At 36.4% G+C, this 26434-nt stretch overlaps 1 protein-coding gene across 5 annotated transcripts in view; it reads right to left on the bottom strand.

Moving 5' to 3' along the window:
- Pcdh7 (protocadherin 7) overlaps positions 1 to 26434 on the bottom strand; it is a 409747-nt gene that overhangs the window by 163366 nt on the left and 219947 nt on the right. For 2 of the 5 annotated variants that reach the window (XM_031342331.1, XM_031342332.1), the window contains exon 3: positions 22040 to 22135. The exons of the other annotated variants lie outside the window; for them this stretch is intronic. In XM_031342331.1, the coding sequence (XP_031198191.1) occupies positions 22047 to 22135 (89 nt within the window). In that variant the 3' untranslated portion in view covers positions 22040 to 22046. The remainder of the gene's footprint in view (positions 1 to 22039; positions 22136 to 26434) is intronic. 5 annotated transcript variants of the gene reach the window in all.

Here is a 26434-nt window from a genome sequence, read left to right as displayed (position 1 = left end):
ATCAGAATGGCTCTGGCCATTGCCCTTTTTCTGGCCAGTAAAGAGGTTTGCCTTATCAATAAAAAGAAAACAAATTGAAATAAATGCAAAAGATAACATCTGCCAGTAAACTTTAAGTTTTCCTTATAGTTTTAAAAAAGAAATCGCCTATCATACCAGGTACATTGCTCAGTTGTCTAGTTCTTTCCTAGAAAGTAACTCCATACAGCAGAGCAATTTTTTTCATGGCAAAATTGATATATATTATCATAGAAGTAATAAAACTTCTACCCCGAAGCACACTCTGGACACAATGAGATCTGAACTAAGTTGGGGAAGGAAAAAAGACAGATGGCAGAGATTGGGACCTTGGTCTACTTAGGCTATGGCTGGTATCACATGTGTAAAATGATGTGTGTGACATTTACTCTCTCCCATGCATTGCTCCATTGTCCTTGATGCCACCATTCTACCTGCTTTCCATGCATTCAGTGCAAACCCTTGGTGTTTTCCTTTTTTTTTCTTAAACTGGTAATTATTCCAGTACATAAAAATTATTGCTGCATAAATTTCCAACAATGCAGTCTTTCAACTGAAAACTGCACACAGTCTCTTTTCACACCAGGAGTCAAGCTTTTTGGTCAAGTGGTGCAAGAGGTGGATTCTAACACCTCAGTTCCAACAGCTTTCCAAATAACACTCTTTTGGTCTCAGAGCAATTTCCTTCTCTTCCCAAGCATGTTCATGCTGTGCCCTGACTCTGTCTTCACATACCTGTCAGTCTTCTCTAACTATGCAGTTACTGCTAAACCCAGAGTCTTTTTCTATCTTCTGAAATTTTTTTTTTTAAATCATGAATTTTGTCTCTACTACACACTTGTAGGCTTACTGGCAAATTTAATGTGCATTTAATTTGTGTCCTATGTCCCGTCCCTACAAAAGCTACAGATTTTGCTTCTATATATATATATTATTCCCTAAGCCATATGATATTTTATTGGTCAGCAAAGTTACCATTTCATGATGATGCTTAGTTACACCAAGTATTTATTTCTCATCTAAAAACACAGTCATTATACATTTGTAAAGATTAAAGTGTCCATTCCAAAAAGATAAAAATCAAACAAGGGGCCAAGAGATATATTTTGAAATCAGTTTGCTTGAAGATGAATATGAAAGCATGTTGCCAAATGTGTGGATCTCCATTGGGTGTGGCACAACTGGGATAGAGTAGAGCTGGCTCTGCCTATGTAATTATAGGTCAAGTTAAATCTGCAGCTTGGGGTGTAGGATGATATGGGTGTGGCCGGTGGTTTTAAGAGCAAAATAAGATCTGTGAAGTGGAACCCAGTTTCAGAGATAATTTGTTTGTGTTATAAAGGACAATTATATAAAATCGTTTAGGTATTATAATAGTCTTGATGACCTCACCCTTTGAAGGAACCTTACGCTCATTACAAGTCTGTTCAGTGGGCCAACACTGGAAAAACAAATGGTTACATTTTAGAGATGGGAGAAATGCTAGATCAGTTTTCAAAGAAAGGTTTAGACAGCTGAGATCTTTTTCTCAACTCGTTGTCAAATGATAGGGGTGAGCTGGATTAGAAACAGACTCGGAGCATAGAAAAACCATTCTGCCCACAAGATGTAAAATAAACACATAAATAAATTAACAATCAGTCAGCCCATTCCCAAAGCAACCAGAGCCCACAGATTTCACCCATGGCAAATAAGCTAGTGATGTCCGACTAAGAAAAAGTGGCACACTCAATTTCTATAACATTCAACAACTCGGCAAATACTTGTTTTAATTATAAAGATTTCCCCTTTTATTTGGAAGACAAGTTAGAACTGGCTTCTTTTTATCACATAACCTGGGGCATACTAGATTTTTCCATAAGTGTTAACCAAATTACAAATGAAAGCATTTCAATATTTTACCCTACAGATGACCTTTGTAGCTTTTCATTTAAAACATTGATGGATTTTTTTTTTCTTACTAATGGAGAATGCATGGTTAATGTGAGTCCTACAGGCCTGTCCTAGAAAGAAAATAATCCAATTCATGATGCACCATTGATCACATATCCAGCCCCAAATATTTGATAATGACTCTGGAGAATATTGAATGCAAAGATGAGGAAAGGAGAAAGTAGTGTAGATTTGGATTTGAATAGTTTGTGAATGAAGAAACTGGACTTCTAACAAGTATGTGAAAAACGCATCTTAATATCTGATCAGATGTGCAGTAGGAATGGCAAAGCTGGAATTTCTGAGCCACAGTTACCTGGGAAATCTTGAAGAAATAATCCTGCCTGGACTTGATTTACATAAACACACAGCAGGTGTTTGAGTTGATTTTTCCTATTGTTTTGTTGCCAGAATTCATGAAGTAATTGTAGCCTTGGTTTCAGTCTACATGGAGATGTTTTGTTTTGATTCACCAGACTGAAAAACTGGCTATAATCTGGGCTAGATTTCCTCTCTCCCTCCTCTCTGTCTCTCTCTGTCTCTATCTCTCTGTCTATCTCTGTCTCTATCTCTCTGTCTCTGCCTATTTCTCACTTTCTCTGTCCCTGTCTCTGTCTCTGTCTGTCTGTCTGTCTCTTTCTCTGTCTCTGTCTATCTCTCCCTCTTTCTCTCTCTTTCTCTTACTCACTCATTTTTTTGAATTTTTATGTTTAAAATATGGCCTAATTGTGTACACTGGGCAACCCTAGAACCCATGATGATCCTCCTGTCTCAGCCTCCCAAACAGTGAAATTATAGGCTAACAGATCTAACTCTGGTAGTTTCTTATTGTGCTTATTGTCGTTGTCACTTATTGGTCTTTGCGTATGTGTGTGTGTGTCCACATACATGCATGCATGCACATGCACGCACATGCACGCACATGCACACACATACACACACACACACATATGAGCACACATGTGCTATGTACTATGGTGCACAAGTAGAAGGCAGAGAACAATTTGGTTTACATTTTTCACATTGTTTGTCCTAGAGACTACTTCAGCCATCAGGCTTAAGGGCGAGTGACCTTTATTTTACCAAGTGAGCCATCTTGTAGGCTCTGTAAATGCATTCTTCAATTCTCTGAGTCTAGGAAGACACTTAACTTTAAAAGTGCATTAAGAAACTCAAGGTCAGGAACTTCCTTTAATATCCAATCCACCACGTCTGCCTGCCCTATACGTCCGTCCTTCTGAATCACCTACGCTAAGAAATCTCTCTAAGCATTTCAAGCCATTCAGGCCTGACATCTTATACATTAAGTGACTCTGTCGTAGTTTAAGTAAATTACGCTATTGGAATGTGTATAACCTTTCATCCACTATTTTACTTGTCAAGCCTCCGACTGCTGTGTTTAGAAACGGAAGGAAACATCACTTCTGTTGGAGACTATGCTTTAGACAAGAAAGACCCACAGAAGTCGACAAAGGGAGCAAGGAGCATGTGAATTCATGAACTTTTATTTCTTAAAACTACTTGATATCAATTATACCGATCTACTGGACTGAATTAATTAACAGTAATGCATGCTCTGTGAAACAGTGCTGATTGCTTGTGATACTTAGAAAGTGGAAACACAACAGAATGGGTTAAAAGCTGGTAGTTCCACAGGAATCATTTCACTGACAGGAAGTTCTATTTGTGTCAGGAAGAAAGCAAAACTATCGCCTCTGTACTATATAATTTACAATAAAACACCTGGAACATAATAGGTCTTCCGTAGAGAGAGACGCCATTAACAAAACCCAATGCAGGAAATGGGTGTGACATAGGCATGTGAGCAGTGCACAGATTTCAGAATTCCCACCCTGACTGCCTGGGTGGGAGAGCACATGGATAACCAGGGCAAAAGGAGTAGGTGCCAGCCTCAGTTTCCTCATGTGTAAAATGAAGCAAGACTGCTGTGATAGTCACTTTAATTAACGCATAATTCAGAGAGAGAGTGCAGTGCCTCTGAAGTACTCACCAAACCGTTTATGTCTTTAGGCAAACGTGTGTGTGCACAGAGATATACCACAAGCCAGAAATCGAATTACTCAGCTCCTCCACACTAAAGTATGGGTTTCCTTCTTGCTTGCCCCAACCCCGCCCCCTTCCTCTGTCTTTTTTTCTCAAGTACAGATGACTTACAAATTGAACCACCTCCTCCTCAATTGTTGCTACCCATTGCTTATCTAAATATAACAACCAAACAAAACTCCTTGCTTCACTTCCTTTCTGTTGATGCCCTTCCTAAGTTTGCTTTCCCATTGTGCACTTCTGTGCCTGAGAAAACCCACCGAACGGCTTGGCACACACCTGGGGGGGCACAGCTAAGCTTCTTTTATGCCTAGGAAGTTTGCTCTATGTGTGAAACAGTAGAGCTTCAGGGAAAAGAAATGTACACAGCACCTCGGAGAGCACGCAGGGATCCGTGATGCGTTACAGGGACGTGAGATGCAAAAAACTTTACAAGCTCTCACACTGGGGCAGAGGACTCAGAGAATGGGCAGTGGCCATAAATAACCAGTTAGTCTGTGCTCTGTGTTCTGGCATAAAACTGCTTTTTAAAGCTGAAATGTTTCTTTGTTCTTGGGCATTGCTGCCAACAAAAGTCTCTTAGTAATTATTCGCAGACAGAGATAGACACAAAATGTGATAAAGGGAAGGGGAGATTACAATTTCATTCATGATCTGTCCCACAAATTCTTGGAAAGAGGCATTTATGGATGCTAATATAAGAAAAAGAGTTGTTCAGTCTCCTGTCCTTTCAGAGCTCTTTCTTCCGGTCCACACCTGTACCTGAAATCGGGGATCAGCAACCTATTCCCCAGCCCTCAGCTCCATCTATCTCCAAGGAGGCCCGCTCCTATGTAGGACAACCAGAAAGGAGCACAACATAACAGTCTTCTGAGAGACTCCACCCAGCAGCTGACTTAGTTGCAGAGCTCCACAGCCAAACATTGGAAGGAGCTTGGGGACTCTTACTGAAGATTTGGGGGAAGGACTGAGGGCCCAGGAGGGTATAGGAACTTCACAGGAAGACCAAGAGAGTCAACTAACCTGGACCCTTGGGGGCTCTCAGAGACTGAACCCACAACTAAAGCGCATCAATGGTCTGGACCTGGGCTCCCACACATATGTAGCAAATGTGCAGCTTAGTCTTCAGGTGGGTCCGCCAACAACTGGCTTGGGGGCTACCCTAAAGCTATTGCCTCTCTGTGGAATACATTGTCCTAACTGAACTGCCTTGTCTGGCCACAATGGGAGAGGAAGTGCCTAGCCTTGGAGAGATTAGATGCGCTAGAGTGGGGGAATACTGGGGGGAGGGGTGTGTATTCATAGGCAAAATGGAGGGGAATGGGGAGAGGGACTCTGTGAGGTGGTCACCTGGAAGGGGTCGGAGATCAGGATGTTAAAATGAATGAATTAATTAATGGAGAAAACAAGCAGTTGTTTAGTCAATAAAAAGAAAACCATAGAGGAAGCGCAAAGACATGCATGCATATGGGGGCTTGAGGAACACCGTCTCTGTGAGTTTCAGGTTTCAGACTTCGACAAGAAACAATTTAAGGTGATGTTCTTCTTCACCCAGAAGCCTGCTAACTAAACCTGGTGCTTCTTTGAGGCTAAATACTAAATAAACAACAGCAAAAGGAATTTAACACTGTTTGTTTTGAGACAAACAACTTTTCTTTGTGGGAAAGGTACTCATGGACAACAGTCTGTGTAGAAGATAGCTGAGAAGCATCTTGTGGTCTCAAGACTCTTGTATTAGAAGAATGGGTCAGAAGAGAAGCACAGATCTGTTCACATGCTGTCCTTCCTGGAAATCCTTAGGCCTGAGCCTGTACTGGGGCAGTCTTATTTCCCTCCTCCCCTTCTCCATCCATCCTTCCCTTGATGTCTTTTGTTACAGTAACCAGTATTTTCATCCATAATAAGTTCTTTTGTTATCAAGACTTATATTTTCCCTCTGAATCCTGAGTTTGCAATAAGATTAAAAACAACACATGCTTAACATTTTTCCATGTGCCTGGACATTAAGCAGTAACTGATGTACAAGTTTCATCTAAAACATATTTGCAACATAAATTTAATCAATATATTCAAGAAAGAACAGTAGATACTATAGATAGAATAGTATTTATTTACTTATTTGGTTTCTAGGGAGTACATTTTCAGCAAACATCTAAGAACTACATGTATTAGTTAAAATTATATGAGGAATGTTCTGAGGACAAGTTACATAAAATATGTAGTGAAATATATAGCATATATTTGAAATGCACATCATAGGAATAAAGTACCAAAAGGAATTGAAAAATATAAGAAGAGTTTTAGGGTTTGTGACCCTTCTCTGTACTGTTTTTTCTCTAAAACTCACTGTTTACTCCTGCTAAAAATACACACAATTGTGTGTGTTTTCCTCCTATTACAGCCTGTATAGTTTTCATTCAAAGGCATAAGCTATAATTTTAAGAAGCGAGACCAAAGTCAGGAAGATATAATATTCACACTCTCCTTTTGAAAGAACACTGCCAATGGTAAGAATTGCTTGATTCTTGATATGCTGGAAGTCCTATTTGTCCCGATTTGAGAAAAACGTCTGCAGCAAGCTATCAGGCTCTTTTATGATTAGTTTCCAAAGTACCATCTGAAATTACAATTCACACACAGTGAAAAACTAAGAGGATAAAAATCAATTGTGTTTACGATGATTTTTTTCCTTCCTTTTGTCAGGGCCAATCACTGCTTTCCCATCTTCCCATCTTGCTTGTCACCATGTCAGACACAATCTTTATATGGATTGAAACCACCTTTAAAATTAAGACAACTTTAAAGTAAATCATTTTTATATTTATATTGAATGTTTATATTTTATTTGTATTGCCCAATTTCTACTTTATGTATTTATTTCATTTAGTTTTGATTTGTAAAGACAGGGTTTCTTTGTGTAGCTTTGGCTGGCCTGGAACTCACTCTGTAGACCAGACTGGCCTCGAACTCAGAGGCCAGTCTGATCTACAGAGTGTCTCTTTCTCCAGTTCTGGAATGAAAGGCCTGTGCCAACATGCCTGTTTTCATTGTTTAATTGTTTAAATATTAGTATATATGAGGAAATCTTTAAACCTTGATAGGATATGAAGAGCTTTACTTCAACTCCAGATTTTTGCAACATGGAAGTGGAGGCAGAGAGCCTACTGTATCCTATAATCCATTTCCTAAGAAGGGTATAAGTGGACATCCCTCATTTTTATTTTGGTGCTCTGCACACTGAATAAGATTCTCTCCCAAGAATTATAGGATTTTTTCCTTGAAAATAGTTTTGATATTTAAATTTTCATTTCTGCTTTAATGGAACTTTGATGCGTTTTTCAAGGTAACTTTTCTTTCTTGTTTATAGCAAAACAAAATCTTAACATACTCAACCCCTAACCATTGACAAAATGGAGCTGTTGTGCCCAAATTGATGAATTATGTAAAACAGTTGTCAGCTAACAACTAGAAGATGGAGCTACCCAACTAATGTTGATGAGTTTGTATATATTTGTGTACTTATAACTTCTCTTTATATCTGGAAACAAACAAGGAAAAATGCTTGCTTACTCAATTCCTGTACTATTCCCTTCAACAAAGCACAAACAAAAGAGAACACATTAACTGTATTTCTATTTATTGTTATCCAAATGTTCCTAAACTTTCCTTTTTTCATAAAAAATGCTAGTCCACATTTTAGAGACAGTACATTAAATATTCAATCGAACACTTCATGGATATCAAATCCTGCCCGCAAAACAATGAAAATTATCCTTGATGAGTAATCAGATAAATCAAAGGAATGTGTTTTTATCCTGAATACTTTTATGGAAGGTGAAAGTGTAACAACATTCTTTTTAATTTACTGGAGACACTTAAGTATGTGGACCTCCAAGTTTGAAAGACTGAGATGTAATTTAGGTAGCAATTATGACTGTGTACTTCTTGCTTCGCAAGGATATATACTGATTAGAGAATAAGGTTTTACAATTACCTGTAGAGTGTCTCTCATCCCTTAGGTCGAGGCATTGCAGTCAGTGATTCACAATGAAACTCCTTTGATTTAAACAGCTACTCTTTGGGAAGCGTGATGAGTTATAATGTTAGTGGTCAGAAACAGCAGACCATGTTTAACGAGGGCAAGTTAACTACCTAAATCACATTGTATGTGCTGAAGATTAATTATCATGAAAGATTCCAGGACAGGAAACATTTTCAGCTAGAGAAATATTTTTAGATGAGACTGGCCATTCCAACCAGATATAGAAAGTAATTTATCTATAATAATCTGACCAGGAATACTTATGAATTTAGGAAAACTCTCCTCTTTGCCTTGCTTTCTCCTCCATCTCTTCCTTTCTTCTGACCACCCCTTCCTTACATATTTTTATATCTTGCATGACCAAGCTGGGTACTCTACCACTAAATCTTTATTCCAATACATTCCTTCTCCTTCCTCCCCCCTTATAAATCTTCTACTTTAACTTCTTTAGAATGTTAGCCTCTCTAGTTAGCACTTATCTTGAGAGCTGACAGCTTAGTATTCCATGAAGAAGTAATTTTACATCTCATCTATAATCTCTTGAAGAAAACAGATTTAGAAAAAAGTAGAGGCCTGAAGAGTATTTTAATACTCTGATCAAATGAACATAAAGTATTTTTTTATTTGCGATTTGCAAGAAAGTGAAAGAATCAAATTCATGTTCTACATAATTAGCCATTAACAAAATAGATCATATAATTATGGTTGTGAAAATAAAGATTATTTAATTAATTTATTTGTATGATTTGATTGATACAAAACTAATTCATCTCCCAGTTTTGAGTTGAAATTGACTGATATGTCAAAGAATATACTTATATTTCATTATTCTATATAAATTGCACACACTTAAGATAAAATGGCTATATTTTAAAAACTATTGATAAATATACAGCAAATTTTGAAAACCATGTTTGATATAAAACAATTAAAATGAACAATTGCTGAATTGAAAGTCATAAGATGTGAAATAATTAACAAAGGTACTTGTCTTAGGGATTTAAAAGCTGTATCCAAGCCTTTGTAGGAAAAAATAGCACACATGTGCTATGTACTATGGATTAAAGTTAAGTAAACTCTCAAACAAAATAATTACCACAGCCAATCAAAATGGAAAGCTGTGGAAGCCAGTCCCAACTGATGAATCTACAAAACAACTTTTGCTGAGCCTCAGGGAATATTGAAAAAGAGGAGGCAGAAAGGTTGCAAGATCCAGAGCATCTGAGTTTGCTGCAAGAATTTTTAATTCCACCAGATTAAAAACAAATAGGAAATTCCAAAGTTTTAAGCCAGATATATAGGTTTAATCAGTAGACGTATTATTTTTAATGAAGTAGATTCATGCCCAAACATGATTAGTTAGCAGTAACGTAGTTTTGTGGTCCATGAGGTTATCAGTAGTACCCCACGACTTGCCCAGTATCTGTCCTTTCTGTTCTTGCCTTGGAACTAGGTGCTATGTACTTGTCCTGTCCTGTACAGACACATGACAAAACTGTAGGACAAGGAGTGGCTTGCCTTATTTGCACTGTTGTGGTATCATAATGTGTTCTACAAGACGGCTACTCTTGGTGGTAGCCTACCCAAGCCCTTGACAATTCCCCCAAAGTAGAGACAAACTGGAAAAAAAACCCAGCAAAATAAATATTAATATGAATTCAAGACTGTTGCTAAAGTCTTAGATGTAAATATATTTCATGAATATAAAATGTTTACTAGCTTGTCTTTCTACTTTCAATTAGGAACAAAAAAGGTCAAGTACCTGCATGTATACATAGATATACAAATACACACATTGCAGCTTTTTATATAATGTCTGCAGGTCAAATATTTATTGATGGCAAAGGTTGATTAATTTCAGAAAGCCTCACAAATAAGATTTGCAAAACAGATTTCCCCTTCTGTAATTTTAAATGCTTTGAGCTTTAAGTTGCCAATGTCCCACAGTGCTTTTGTAAGTCTATTTAAATGATTTTATGACAATAATATGACTGAAGCATATTACTTTAAAAGAGGATTGTTATCAACAGAGTATTTTATGAATGTTCCCATGTAAGAAATGAGACCCAACTGTATTAATCATGTAAGAGGGTATCTGTTGAAAGAAGAGAAATTTGGACACCTGTTGAACAACAAATGATAAATGTCAAGATATGAGGAAAAATTTCGAGAAATAGTTTTCTATTGCTTTTTTTCTCAAGTCGCATGTCTCATTCACATTGGTTATTTAATTGATTCAACTTTAATATTTTTACTTCTATATTCAAATAAAAGGCAAATAAGTTTATTGTGGTTTTAATATTAAATTATTTTATTTTATTTTTTAAAATAGTAGTTTTTCTGTGTCATTGTGGTCCTGGTTTTATTTTCTACATGAAATTAAATTATACAACTTAAATTGAGTTTCACATGGATAGTGGAAAAGTTTAACTTGCATTAATCATGTCCAAGAAAACTTTGAGATGGAAAATTAGATGGAAAGGACCAAAGACATTTTGAGCAACTGATACATGAGTGATTATATTAATATTTTCTCTTAATTTAAAGTTGCTAGTTTGCATATTTTCCTTTTCTGTCTATACATCAAAATTTTTCGAGACTGCATATTTTCTATTCTTCCCTCATCTTATTTTATGAAAAAATAAAAACCAAAACAGTCATATATGATGTCATGGTGAGTGTGCTATTTAACATAAATAAATTCTACAATTATTTCCCCCAAATACCTTCATGATCCATGAGTTTATAATTTCATTTTGAATATCAAATTTCTATTGCATCTAAATCCTACGCCCTTCCTACATAGAAATAACATAACTAAGATGTAATTGGGAATTAGTTTTTTTGTAATTAATGGAAAATATGCCTCCTTTTGTACTTTAATAGTGTGTGCAATAATTATTAGAAGCTTAATGTGGACTACTCTTTATTCCATTTTTTAGGCAGCAAATAGGTCACTGAGTGGTTAGATTATCTACACTGAATACAGGTAATTCAGCCCAAGCACTTTGATTACAGCACTTTGATTGCCCATGAAATTTTTCAATCACCAAATCTTTCATCTTTCAGTTTTCCTTTTCACTTAGAATTCATGTTAGAAAAATGGTGGGTCTCAACAACTTATTCAAAGTTGAGAGACAAATAGTAACCACTTATTAAAATAGGAGAAACACACACACAATCATGCTGGTGTCGATTTCTGGTAAAATGCAAGATAACCTTCACTTGCACTTTTACTTGAGTTTTACTGTCAACAAAATAAATTCCAGAGAGCCATTATCATAAGAATAGAAATGATCCATGCACATTGACAATTAATTGGATGCAGTGAATTTACTGGGAGAAATTAATCTCTACAATACAATGGTAATGTTTTATGCAACTGCTGGAATGGTGCTTCTACGGGACTTGCTCATGGGAAGATAGGCACTCTAACAATTGCTGAGAGTTGACTGTTATTCTCTTCCTAAATTTACTCAGGGAAAAACTAGCTTATAATTTCTATTTCTACTTCTTCCTAAAAAACAAACAAACAAACCAACAAAAGTAACTCATTACATAAGACAGCACAATTTACAACCCTGACTGTAATATTGAGGAAAACTCAGAAAATTATTAATAATATTGGTGAGTAATAGTGATGTGGATATCACATATTTCCTTGGCACATACCACTTTGAACACAAATGGGTCTTTAGAATAAACACCTGCCTTTAAGAGAAAGGAAATAATTTCATTAAAATGCTCCTTTAAGTGGCCTTCAATTTGTGACCAAATTTTAAAAAAAACAATTTCTCATTAGAAATCTCATAAATCAACTTTAATTGAAAGTAAAAGCTAAATGCATATAAACTTGTAAGTGCAACGCTAGTATATTTTACACATGACTCAGTACTTTAGTTTTGAACCACGTTGTTTGGGTAGACTAGTGCTTTGAGATTCATGCAATAAATTAAAGAAAATGCCTTCTTTTATTACCACAAAAGGTCACACAGTCTTGAAGTAGCTCTTTAAAGTGTACTTTCCTACTGTTTTATATGCACTATCATTAAAGGTAGAAGAAAACATAGTTATGTATAAAGCATACCTTATTGTACATTAGTTATGTCACTTTTAGGTTTTATAACAATAATTTTATTATTTTAATTATTCTTTAATAATGAATAAGTTTGAATTCTGCACATTCTAATGTGAACTTCAAAAAATGGTTATTTTCATAAATATATAGGATTTACTTTTTTTGTAGTTAGGTCAGGGATAACTTTAAAAATAATCTCTGAAAAATACAAAGAATAAGCAATATAACCTTTAAAATATTATGATGTCCAAAAATTGAAAATTTTACTTATAAACTATTTCACAATCCATGGTCAACTAATTTATTCTGTCAAAATATTACCAACAATAGAAAAGTATAATTTATTATTAAAAAAACACTATATTCTTCCCAAAACTAAAATGGGTTCATTAAGAACAATATTGCAAAACAAACATTTTTTATTTTCTGAGCTTCCTTTTAAAGTTTGTAAAGGTTGTAAACTTACACAAACACACATGGGTGTTTTCCACAGTATCCTGTTGAATTAGCACTAATCAGTTAACTTCAAAGGCAGTGCACAGATTTGTTTGATATGAAGTTGACATGATGCATGGACAGAGAACACTCAATAGCTGTGCTGTCTATCCCAGTCTGACTGTATCAATCCAGTTTACCATATGAGATACCCTGGCTTTCCTTTCTACCCTCAGGACTCCTAATTTTCTATGCTTCCACTTCAGCTGCTTGCCTTATTCTGTAAAATACAAGCAGGCTATGTAAGAGCATTAAACAAACTGCATTAAAATCATTGTAGCTTCTTTTTTTCTTGCTCTTTGCAAGCACATGCCACTTGTTCCGCCTGGCTTCATTCTACCTTCTCCTCTCTGTCCTCCCACACAAAAATACTCCCTGTCTCCAATTTCTGAGAGTAGCCAGAATTTTAATATTAAGTGACTCAAAACATATCCTTAATTTGTGAGCCCTGCTTCTTTCTCTCACTCATAACCATGAGTGAGAAACCATGCACATCTGAAACCAGCACATCTGAATGTCTTCCCCTAACCTAGAATTATCCACCTCAGTGTGCAGAAAGAGCTTAACTTTACCTTGGTTTTCATTTATATGAGAAACTAGAATTTCAGTGTGCTGGAGAAAGTCACCTAATAGAAGATACTTTATTATATGCAACAAAGGCAAAACCTGTTCAACTCATATATTTAAAGGCATATCAAATACAAATTTTTTAAATTGATAACTAATTAAAAAATAAAATAGTATTGTTGGAGTCAAATATTGGAAAAATGTAATGTAAACCACCCTCACAAAAATATTGCTCTTCCCAACCTCTTCTTTGACTATAAATATAGAGATGGATTGAACTTTTTTTTGTCTATTTTGTTTAATTTTCGTAGGATACCAAGCTTTAGTCTCCATTTCCTTGTTGCTTTGAAAATATTTTCTTTCTTCCTTTTCTTTTCTTTTTTTTTTAACTTTTTCTTCATTACTTAAACTCATTGGATTTTCAGACAGTATATTCAAGAAAGAACTCAAAGCATTAAAACAATGCTTTACGTGCGACCCTCTCATCTAAGAGCATCCGCCATCCCCTTCAATTAACTGATATCCTACTGCAATCAGCTAATGCATCTGTGCTAACAGTTTTCTTTACAAGATCTTCTGTTTGTTTGGTTGATGTCTGCTGTGCTGATTAGAGGGACAGACAAGCACAAATAATGATGGCTATGTCTGCTTAATGTTTATTTGGGAATCCTCAGTAACTGTCTCTGTTTTGTTTGCTATAAACTCAAAGAGAAAGGCCCTGCATTCCAACGTGTCCAGAGGTAAGGAGTGGCGTAGCAAGCCGTCCTTAGGCAGCTCATGATTCTAGGTCGAGCTACCTTTTTTTTTTTTTTTTTTTTTTTTTTTTTTACCCTTACAGGTTTCACTTCTGTAAAAGAAGTTGTACATAGATAACAAAGAATTTTTGGTTTTTTTCAAACTTTGCAAAAAGCTGACGACTGTCTTCTATGTTCTTCCAGAAAACCAGCAGGCCCGGCGACCCAGTGGTGTTTTGTTTCTCATGTACAAAGATGTTTATCTCCTTTCCTATTTCATCCCGCTGATTCAAGCCATAAAGCTATGTAGTGCATTCATGCAAATAAAGCTTCAGCTGAAAAGCAAGATCTTTACTTTCAGCATCCTACTGCAAAACATTCAATATCAAAGATTTAGGATATTTGCTAACAGTTCTCTCACTGGTTCGGAGTTTTCAATATCCTTCTTTCTACCTGCCTTCCTTCCTTCCCTCCCTCTCTCCTTCTTTCTTTCCTTCTTTCCTATATTCCTTTTTTCCTTTCCTCTCTTCTTTCCTTTCTTTCTTCTTTCTTTCTTCCTTTTTTTTTCTCCCTCAGCTAGATTTCACCAAAGAACTTTTTCATAATCTCCTCAAGGAAAAACAGTTTAAGACTCTCTACAGACACTTTATATTTTATACCTTAATGACTAGAAAATAATCAAGCAAATTACTTTCATAAGTCATCTGCTGCAATCTTATTATCATTCATGTTACAGTATATAAATAGCACCTAGACCACAGATTACCGCGAGGTGAGGAGAAGTCCACACAAGGAAATTAGTGCCTTTCTACCCCCCAGTGAAAGGTCTCCTGAGTAAAATGTCACTGGTTATTGTAGAGTTCTCCAAAGAGTAAACTTCTTCTTAGAGATTTTACAAATTTACAATAATTGGTCCCAAATGAAAAATTGAAAATCTAGTCACCTAATGACAGTATAGAGTTATTGCTGGTATCATGTCTTTCTCTAGTATATTTATTAGGGTTGTTTTCCAGTTTCTTTAAAGCCCTTTTCCTCAGCATGTGGTTGCTTGTTTGCCATGTGTCTGATCATAAATGGCATTAGAAGTAGAGTTCTTTGTGTCTAACTTTCTATGTTATGAATGTTAATAATGGAAATAGAAATTGTTATGCAACTTAGAGATTAATATCTTCATTGATGTAAAATTAACAACAGAGGTTAATATTTTGGATCAGTTTGCTCTTCCTCCCTCCCTCCCCACCCCTCCCCCCTCTCTCTTTCTCTTCCTTCCTTTTGAGTTTTGTTTATTTTTGCTTTGTTTTCAAAACATGGTTACTGTGTGTAGCCCTGGCTGTCTTGGAAATCACTTTCTAGATCAGACTGGCCTCTAACTCAGAGATCCCTCTGATTCCCTCTGATTATGCCCCCTGAGGGCTGAGATTAAGGTACAGGCCATCAACACCCGACTATATGGATCAGTTTTCAATGAACATTTCTAAGAGCAAGTAGTAAATTTTTTATATTTACTTGGAGAGACGTTTCCTTGTGTAATCCTGCAATCATTTGCTCCTAGAATAGAGACACAACGTTTGAGATCACTCTCTCATCTGTCTCTACTAAAGTTCTACAAAGATCCTAGTGGTACTGCACATGCATACACACACACACACACACACACACACACACACAAATTCTGTACCATTTGATGTCCATTAACCAAAATCTATTTCATTCTGTTCAAAAGAATGGACTCTATTTGTGGTGCAGACACGCAATAGTTTCCCTCAATAAGTGTTAGTCGACTTTAGCTAGTCAATCTTCCTGTCAAAGGGACCAATCCTCAGAATTCTGATTTGCTATAAGCCATATTAAAGAGATTTACTTGGAAATTTATTTACTTAGGAAAATCAGTTTATCTTCCCAGAATTCCTTGCTCTCAGTGAAGTTGTTACATCCCTCCACAGGTTTCTGTTAGGTGTACCAACATCTCTGGGTCCTAAAGCAGAAACTCCTATTTCTTTCTTTTCCCTTTTATCTCTTTATTTCTGCATTTGTCCAGAGTTTAAACATTCTGTGTCTGGTACTTGAAGGGTTTTTCTTCTTTCTTTCTTAAAGCCCTTGTCACCCACATGTGGTTGTTTGTCTGTCACGTGGCTGAATATAAATGGCGGGATGATTTTCTCTCTGCCCCTTTCCATCTTTCTTTTCTGGCAGCTGCCGAGATTTACAGCTTGCCTGCCCTGGGGTTTTTCTTCTGAACTCTAATAAAACTGTCCTCTAGATTTCTTTTCTTAAATCCTTGCATTAAGAACCCCAAGACTGGACTCCGATTTCCCCATTAACATATGGCACCCAGAGGAGGTTCTCTGCAATGACTAGTGACACTCACATCTAAATATGTAACACACACATATATGAATGTATGTTTATATGTACATCTCTGTGTACAACCACTTCAAATAGTAAAATGCAACAATTTAAAATTATAGCAATGAATTTATTTCTTTTTTTTCCCAAGTGTTTTGTTTTGAAAATTTCTGAAGCAAAGCTGTGGCAAAGGGAGGTCATTAGTGTCATGAACATCCTATTCCACATCACGGAAGAGAAACAAGTTTCAGAATCCCTCTCAAGCATATAGCTTTAGAAATAAAAGGAAAACCCTTTGTCTCACTGTCATTCTTAACTAGCTTTGCCTCTCCATTTTACAGATGACAAATCATACTTCTGTCCGTTTATTGGCAACGCTAGAGCAAAATAACAATTTCTAAACTCCCTAGACTTCAATATGTTATAAAAAACAGAAATAATATTGAAGGGGTTGCCCTCCAAGAGACTTAGACTTATGCAGTAGGTGAGAATTCGAAGGGATGATTAATCAGTAACCCCCTTGGTCCATATTACTCTTTATGATACTAAGTGGAAGCTATTAAATACGTGGTACATGACATTTACCTACAATCGTAGTGAGAGACAAAGCAGATAAAGGTTTCTTGTTGTTTAAAAATTTACCTAAGAATCTTATATTTAATGTGATACCTAAAGGGTAACACTTTGAGATCTGAATATCAAAAATTGGAGGGGGGGCATGCATATATTCATGCAACTTAGCAAACGACAGTTAATAGTACAGTAAAAAAAGAGAATTTATGTAGGCATTAGAGCTTTTGAGAAAATTAAGTCAAGCACTGAAATTACCACATGGAAAAGTTTCATTAAGATGATATAGGTTTACAATATATAAAGCACATTTGAAAATGGAAGTCCTGAGCAGGGTCAGGGCAAAGGCATGTGGCATGAAAACTGTACTCTGCCAGCAAATTAATTAAATTTCACAGCTCCAGAAAGACCATATATTCTGTGTCGGCACTCACTGAGAGTTAGATGTGCAGGGCCTCTGAGAGTGTGTTGTAATCTGCTCATAAATAGAACTCACCAAGGGACATTGACAGCAATTTGGCATTAAGCAAGAGTGTGCATAAGTGAAGAATTTACTTTGTAGTAGCTTTTATTAGTACAGCTCTGACAGCACATGCCTTATCCAGTTTTTTATTCTTGTTTTGCTCTAGTTTGACCTCTGTGAAACTTATTGTTATGGATGATCTCATGTTGTCAGTTAAGTCAATAACATGAACTCAGAGAATCTTTTGTTTTTCTCTACTGGCATTATCATTAACCTAATGATGTCTTTTTTAACTAGATATTTTCTTTATTTACATTTCAACTGTTATCCCCTTTCCTGGTTTATCCCTCCCCCCAAAATTCTCTATCTTATCTTCCCTCTCCCTGCTCACCATCCCACTTACTCCTGCTTCCTGGCCCTAGAATTCCCCTACACTGGGGCATAGAGTCCTCACAGGGCCAAGGGCCTCTCTTCCCACTGATGACCTACAAGGTCATCCTCCACTACATATGCAGTTGGAGCCGTGGGTCCCTTCATGTGTACTCTTTGGTTGGTGGGTTAGTTCCTGGGAGCTCTGAGGGTGCTGGTTGGTTCATATTGTTGTTCCTCCTATGGGGCTGCAAACACTTTCAGCTCCTTGGGACCTTTCTCTAGCTCCTCCATTGTGGACTCTGTACTCAGTCCAACAGTTGGCTGAGAACATCCACCTCTGTTATTTGTCAGGCAGTGGCAAAGCCTCTAAGAAGACAGCTATATCAGGCTCCTGTCAGCAAGCACTTGTTGGCATCCACAATAGTGTCTGGGTTTGGTGACTGTATGTGGGATGGATCCCCAGGTGTGGTAGTCTCTGGATGGCCTTTCCTTCAGTCTCTGCTCTATACTTTTTCTCTGTATCTCCTCCCATGGATATCTTTTTTAGTACTACTGAATTTGCTTGAATTTTAGTAAAGATTCACTATAATAAAGACTTAAGGTCTTCCAAACTGCTTTTTTTTTCTAAACTTAAATTTATTTTATACCTGTATTTATTCTACTTATATAATGCCTATAGTCAGGACCCACATACTTTCATAAAAATCTGTTCAAAGTCTTGAAACGTTCTGAACTGTGTTTCCCTTTCAAGTCTGAAGAGAGATCAAGGTAATTTCTAAACTCTTCAAACATATTAAGTAGGAGTACATAAAGGGGTGACCCATCATGAATTTCTTGTTTCATTAAAAAAGTGTTCTGACATAAAGGGGGAACATTATAACTAGAACACGAAAATAATTTGCAACCAAGTAATGGAAAAATTAAATGGCTGTGCTGTAAACCAAGAATGAATATACAGAGATACATAAACATTTAGATATTTTGACATTGTATCAGTCTGATTTTAAGTCTGAAAATACTTTCATTTGGAAAAGAAGTAGCATTTAGCTTTCCTTTTCCCAAAGGAAATATTGATAAACAGATTCAAGTTAAAGGCTAGATTTCAGCTCAACCTTACCAAGGGATAGTGCGGGGAGAAGGGACTGACAGAAGTAGGAAAGGAAGAAGGGAGGGAGAAAGAAAGTAGAGACTACATTATGCACTTTGTGTCATGGAGAGTCCTCATGCACAAACTCTAAAGTCTTCCGGATGGATATGGATTATGCATGCATTATCTAACCCTGCCTTTGTCAATCATTGATCTCTCTCTCTATCTCTCCACTTTTAAAATTCCATGAGTAATAAGACAAAAACATAAAAAATCATGGATCCTATGCACCAGCCAGTCCACAGAAAGAAAAACGACATAAACTAATCTCTAAATCTGAACTGACAATCATTCATTTTAGACTTCTTGGCAGAATGTGGTCAGATGGGATATTTTGACATGGACATTGCTTGTCCATCAAGTCTTATTTCAAATGTGTTTCCTTGGAACCACTTCTTTCATTGAAAATGCATAGCTTAAAATTAATGTATTTGACCCTATCACACACTGAGAAGTGCTGTTGCCACAAGATACGTAATAAGGAGTATGATATACTTAAATTAATGCATCATAGGATGCTCAGGAATTTATCCCAGCCATATTAGCATAAAGAGTTTTAATAGAGGAAGCATCAATTCATAAATAATGTTCTCTTTCTGCTCACATTGATTTTTACTACACAATATTTTTGCATATTATTTTAAACTTTGTTCAATAAGCATTTTCCAGCAACATTTCCATCATTTTAACAGTTATTTTAAATGTAATAATTTTTTAAGCTCTCTGATTTTTTTCTATCCAAGAAATTTTTCTCTGCTTGTTTTGATATCTGAATCTAAATTTTAGGCCTATTCTCTTTTTAAGAGAGACATACCCATAAATTTACTTTTATACTGCTTATACACATTTTCTTGATTTTCATATAATGTGAGGTATAATGTTTGTGATTTGAACTTTTCAAATCTATTAAACACTTTTCTTGATCTTTTTCATACTTAGGATACAAGAATGCTGATTTCTTTTCCATTATTATATCCAGTAAAATTTGTGGCAATGGATAATCAATTAGTGTGTGTGAAAATTATATATATTTTTAAATATTATAGATTTTAAACCTGGAGGAATATATGGATTGTTCCTCTGGGAAAGTTATATTGACTAACCTCAGAAATTATAAAAACAAACAAACATAAGCTATAGGGAATATAAAAGAAGCAGTAATATATAGAAATAGAAATGTAAGTGAGGATAAAATTTCATCTTTATGTGGGAATGGAAATGACTGCTCTGTAAACATTCACTCAATATGCACACTAAAGATACACACATCAAGAGCTGTGTGAAGCTCTGTCTTCTATAAATTGAGAGGTCACTGTGAATGAGTATCTACACGGCACAGGATGCATCAGAACCTACACAAGGTCCATCTCACTCAAGACACTGCTAGTGACCTTGCTATGTTAGACATCACCAGTTCTCAGTGCTCACACCTTTTATACACAGATCAACCCTTTTGTAAGTAATGTTTTGATGCAGATAAATCTGTAAGAAAATGGAGGCCAAAATCCTGACACAGGAACCTCTAAATAGGCTGTAACAGTATGTTTTTCAAACAGGCATTGGTGAAATATTCTTCACATGTAGCACTCCAACTACACAAATACCTGTGAGGAGGAACAACTCAATCTGTTGAGTCAGATGTGATGGCAGGAGAATTGGTTGTATTCAGGCCCAAACCACTAAACATAAAAAATAAAAGTGTTGGCAAGTGCCTTCTGAAGGGTAATCAAGCAGTGATCATTTGATAGGAAGCCGTATGTTACTAATTAAAGATTAATCACCTTGTCTGAGACTCATTGCGTTTTTCAGGTTTGATGACATTTCAACATACTTAGATACAGTAAAACGATTCTTTATTGTCTTTGAACTGCATCTAAACATGTACAAGCAAAAGAGATTTGTTCTGTTAATATACATCTGCTCTAAGGACTGCACACACAGTTCTCCCACACAACCGCACTTACAGGCACACTCAGTTTTGTTTAAAGACATCTGCCAACAGTCTTCCTAGCCCAAAGGCAGTATTGTATTCCCATGTCTCAAAGAGCCAGAGAAAGTCACAGGACAAAATGAGGAGCCTTAGGATCTCCACAGCAAGCCCCTGCAGGAGCCAGAAAGACTAGTTCCACCAGTGGCAGAGGAAATCAAAAGGACGGGTGTTGCCCATGGATGACTATAAATATATGTTTTATTAGTCATGACTCTGCTAGATTGTGCCCTGAGGATCCAGTTCCTTTCAAAAAGTAATACTCTGAATACTCTGAAGGGTATCTTGGGATAGCTTGAACACAACAGCCTCTCCGATCTTCCTCAAAGGCTACCAGATGAGTTGACAAGTTGTCCACGAATAATTATTATATATTGTTTTTAACATCAGACTGACAGTTTGGATATAAATCCACTGGCTTACACCTAAGTTTTTATAACTCAGTGATAGGGATTGCAAAATATATCATTTTGTACCATGCTTCTAAAATGCAAAGACTAAATTATGAATTAAAATCCACTGCCCCAATTTACGATCATGATTTATGATCACTGTCCCCATTCCTCGTCCCCCCTTCCACAGTTCCTTTACCTATGTCTCCATCCCATCTCCTCTGAGAGGGTGGAGGCCCCTGCTGAGTAGCCACCCATCCTGGTACATCAAGTCTCTATAGGGTTAGGTGCTTCCTCTCTCAATGAGGACAGACAAGGCAGCCCAGCTAGAAAAAGATATTACACAGATAGGCAACAGCTTTTGGGATCTCCCCTGCTCCAGTTGGTTGGGACTCACATGAAGACTGAAGTGCATATCTGGTACATATGTGTGTTGGGGGCAAGTGCTAAGTCCAGTCCATTTATGCTCTTTGTTTAGTAGTTCAGTCTCTAATAGCTCTTTTTAAACATATGGTATCAATACATATTTATAGAATGCTTAAAGTGACATACTGATAAATATAAGATCACTTCTCTTCAATTGGTTGGACATCACACCTTTTAGAGAACAGTATCAGTAATTTTTCTATATGTTGCATTCAATGGAAGTAGTTCTACAAATTGGAGGAAAGATTGCAATGTGCCACAGGTGGGAAAGATAGAGAAACTGGGTCCAACAGGCCTTTCATACTTTCAACCTCTGTGAAGTGGATAATCGTGTCTTCTATATGTAAAAGCAATAGCTAGACCAGCAGTGGAAATCTCAGAGAGGGGCAGCTGAGGACCGCCATACCTGTTGATTAATGGAGAGGCCTTAACAGCACTCTTCTTCCATGCGTCTTGCCATGAGGAAAGGGAAGGAAGGGAAAGGTAGTGATGGCAGCAACACCTGGGGAAGGGAGATGGTGAAATATGTAAGGGGAAAATGAGCAGCTGCTGCCCCATGGTGTCTATCCAGACTGTGTCAACAAAACCATGTCCAAAGCGTAGGTTCTATTTTTCTTCCTTAAGAAATATAAATCTCAAAAATAATGTAATCAAACTAGGTTCTTTTGTTCTTCTTTCCTTCCTTCCTCTTTCCTTTCCTTCTTTCTTTTCTTACAGGGTTAGCCCTGGCTATTCTGGAACTCTATGGGCCTCAAACTCAGAGATCTGCCTGCCTCTGCCTCAAGAGTACTAGAAATAAAGGCATATATGATCATGGAGGTCTACCAAGGTCTTTTGAAGGATGACCATGACTAAACTTGCAACTATAATTCTCCAATAATACTGCTGGCTGCTAGACATAATAACAAGGTAACATCCAATTCTCACATTTTAATTGAACAGAGTAGCTTACTCTGTGAGTGAGCAGACTTAAGGGGATAGGTATAGGTTTTTAAAAACAGAGTTAAAGGAACAAGTAACAGGACAAAACTAATATCAAATCCTAACCCAGTTTCTTTCCAAGAATCAGTACTCTGCTATTTTTCCTGCTGCCACTATCTAGTTGCTATACAATGACACAAAATAGTCTTGTTTGTTATGTTCTCCTAAGGATATACAACATTGACATCCCTTATATTAATGGAAGTTAACTTAGTGGGAGTCCACAAACCTTGTGAGATGCAACTAATCAAATTTGTAAATACATTCATGTTTAATTATATTTTTATGCATGCTTTAATTGTGATAGCATGTGATATCTTAAGCAAATATAATTATATAGAAAAATGAAAACAAACATTTAATAATGAGTTTACATATTATTTGTATTTTTTATTTGTCTTTTAATAATAATTATTTTAATACAAGTATGTGAAATAAAACCATGTATGAAGTGTAAGGCCTATTTCATGTAGGATTTTTGTGTTTGTATTTAAAGAAGCTTTGACTTTTTGTGTTTATATTCAAGTGCAAAATATTCATCTGAAGTATTTCCTTTAAATTGTTTATTTAAAGACATTTTAGACATTGCAGAAGTTAACTTGTGTATTTAAATTTATTTATGACAGCAATGTAAAATATAAAACTAGATATACAAATGGCCCAAGAATTAAAAATAGCAGTTAATATTTGTTTGTAGAAAAAGGTTGACTCTTCACAGAAATATGTTTCTTAGTGTATTTATTACCAAAAGGCTGCAGTGTTGTTGAAGTTTTCTGTAAAGATAAGGATTTGTCTAAGTATGTGTTTGCATTCTTGTTTCTAAAAGTATTTTCAACTTTTAATCCCAATGTTTAGGAAAGCAACTATCAGAAAAACCTTTGAGGTTTGGAATTTAGTAATCCTTTTCGTCTTTCTATGATCCTGTTTAGACAATGTATCTCAAAATATTCCAGTTTCTCAATATCCTTTGGCTCTGACAAACTTCTGATTAACCTTCCTGTCTATTTAACAGTAACCACCTAAAGCTTAGGCAATAGCATTAGTCAGATTGTAAATTGAGAAATCCTGGAAACTAATTGCTATCATAAAAGATTAACATCACAGAATTCTGGAGGTTTAAGTACCATGTAGGCTTGTTGAATTAAAAGAATATCTCCACATTAAAAACTCAATTATCTGATGGGACATGTCCTTTTTAGGAACTTTAGTCCTGTTTCTTACCTTTATCTGTTTTGTATTTAACTTAAAAATGTTAAACAAAATATTTTAAAGTTTAAATTCTTCTCCCAAATTAAAGACTACATATTTAAATTAAATCAATTTATTCATAAATTTAAATACTCCAGAGAGATTATTTTAGGATCAGCATTTATCTTTGGATGAATCAAATGTGGGAATCTTGCAAGCCAGGAAAAATTATAGATTCCACATGCTCTGAGTTTGCAGCCAGATTGTTACATTTAACATGGTGAAATAGACTATTTTCTGCATACAAATCCTTAATGTACAAAAGCTTTTAATAGGTAACTAAATCATTTTTGGTTTAAGGAAGGGTGAATTACTATAATATGTACAGTATATTTAAAACTTATCATTGTATTGTGAGAAATATAAAAGTAACTTTAGTAAGTGCATATGCACCAAGACAGAGGAAAACTTAAATCACAACTTATCAAGTCATGTAAAATAATTTTCTTAAATAGCTGTGTAGTATGGAAGGTTCTTGAGAAAGAGACATAAAAATGGCATATTCGCAAGGTAGGTAGGGATCAAGCTAATGAAAAAAAATCTTTGCTCTTCATGAAGCATTCCCAGTAGAAATTTGCTCATGAAAAATAATGCAACCTAGATTTCATATTGCAACATTAAGAACAGGATGGTATAAGCTAGCTTTCATATGGAAAGTAGAAGAACAGGATGGTATGAACAATTTCACATGGCAACATGAAGAACAGGATGATACAAGCTAACTTTTATATGGCAACAAGAATTGGATGTGTTTTCACTTTTATGAATGCAGGAACTCAGGGGAGATGTTGATGTTATTTTATAGAGGCACCGACAATAAAGAGTTTGTAATGGCTTTGTTGGGAACTTGCTCTCACACAATGCAGTACTATGAAGAACAGTGGGAAAGGCCAATAGTCTGACTCTTATAACTTCTAAGTGCAGAACAACATATGACCTTGGTAATAAGAATCATATTTGTCAAATATTGTTGTTGGTTGCTGTGTAATTTTGTGAATTAAGCACAGGAAGCCTCTGGTGAACTTTCAGAGAATAACAGGACATGGATGTTAGTTTTCAGGTGGCTGGAAAACTATGGACAAAACATCAAAGGTGGGTAAGGTGTTAAAAGAAGAGATTCATCCACAATAGTGTCTGTGTTTGGTGACTGTATATGGGATGGGTCTCCAGGTTGGGCATTCTGTGGATGGCCTTTCTTTCAATCTCAGCTCCACACTTTGTCTCTGTAACTCCTTCCATGGGTATTTTGTTACCCCTTCTAAAAATGACCGAAGTATCCATATTTTGGTCTTCCTTCTTCTTGAGCTTCATGTGGTCTGAGAATTGTATTTTGGGTATTCTAAGCTTCTGGGCTAATACTCACTAGTCAGTGAGTCAGCCATGTGTTTTCTTTTGTGATTGGGTTCCCTCACTCTGATGATATTTTCTAGGTCCATCTATTTCCCTAAGAACTTCATGAACTCATTGTTTTAAATAGCTGAGTAGTATTCCTCTGTTCAGGGACATCTGGGTTCTTCCCAGCTTCTGGCTTATATAAATAAGGCTACTATGAATATAGTGGAGCATGTGTCCTTATTACATGTTGGAGCATCTTCTGGGAATATGCCCAAGATTGGTATTGCTGTGTCCTCAGGTAGTACTATGTCCAATTTTCTGAGGAACCTCCAAACTGATTTCCAGAGTAGTTGCACCAGCTCTAGAGGTGGATACTCTTAGCCAACCATTATACTGAGCACAGGATCCCCAGTGGAGCTAGAGAAAAGCCCTAAGAGCTGAAGGGGTTTCCAGCCCCATAGAAGGAACAACAATATGAACCAACCAGTACCCCCAGAGCTCCCAGGGACTAAACCACCAACCAAAGAGCACACATGGAGGGACTCATGACTACAGCTGCATATAGCTGTAGCAGAGGATGGCCTTGTAGGTCATCAATGGGAGGAGAGGCCCTTGGTCCTGTGAGGGCTCTATGCCCCAGTGTAGGGGAATTCCAGGGCCAGGAAGTGGGAGTGGGTGGGAAGGTGAATAGGGCGAAGGGGGAAAAGATAGAGGGTTTTAGGGGAGAGGAAACCAGGAAAGGGTTTCTGAAATATAAATAAAGCAAATATCTAATAAAAAAAAAAGAAAAGAGATTCATAATACACACATTGAGCTGCCTTCTAAATATTGAGCAGAGTAAAGGTTGGATTGAAAATAAAAACACTTTGCAGTTAAAGAGCCTTGGACAAACAACGTCAGGGAAATTATGGGATTCTCTCAGCCACTTTGGGTTTTTTTTTTTGATGGGAAAAGCATAGGAGGTATGGGTTGGGTGTAAGAAGACATAATGTATAAGATGTGACAAGCATATGTTTTAGTTTCTGGGAGACCTGCACTCTGTTTAATTCTCTCAATCCTGTCAAAGAGCCTGATGGATCGGAAATAAAGATACGCAGGAAAGACTTACAGATTCTAGATAGCAGCATTACTTTCCTTTTCCTTGTTGGTGATCAAGCCTTTACAATAAATTTCCTGAAAGAATTGGAAAATAGCTGTTCCACCTCTGAGTCTGACAGAAAATTCAGAGCAACAGGTT

This window comes from Mastomys coucha, unplaced genomic scaffold (assembly GCF_008632895.1).
Source record: "Mastomys coucha isolate ucsf_1 unplaced genomic scaffold, UCSF_Mcou_1 pScaffold22, whole genome shotgun sequence".
NCBI lineage: Eukaryota > Metazoa > Chordata > Mammalia > Rodentia > Muridae > Mastomys > Mastomys coucha.
Note: the sequence above shows the minus strand (reverse complement) of the source record. Positions and strands in the feature narration are given on the sequence as shown.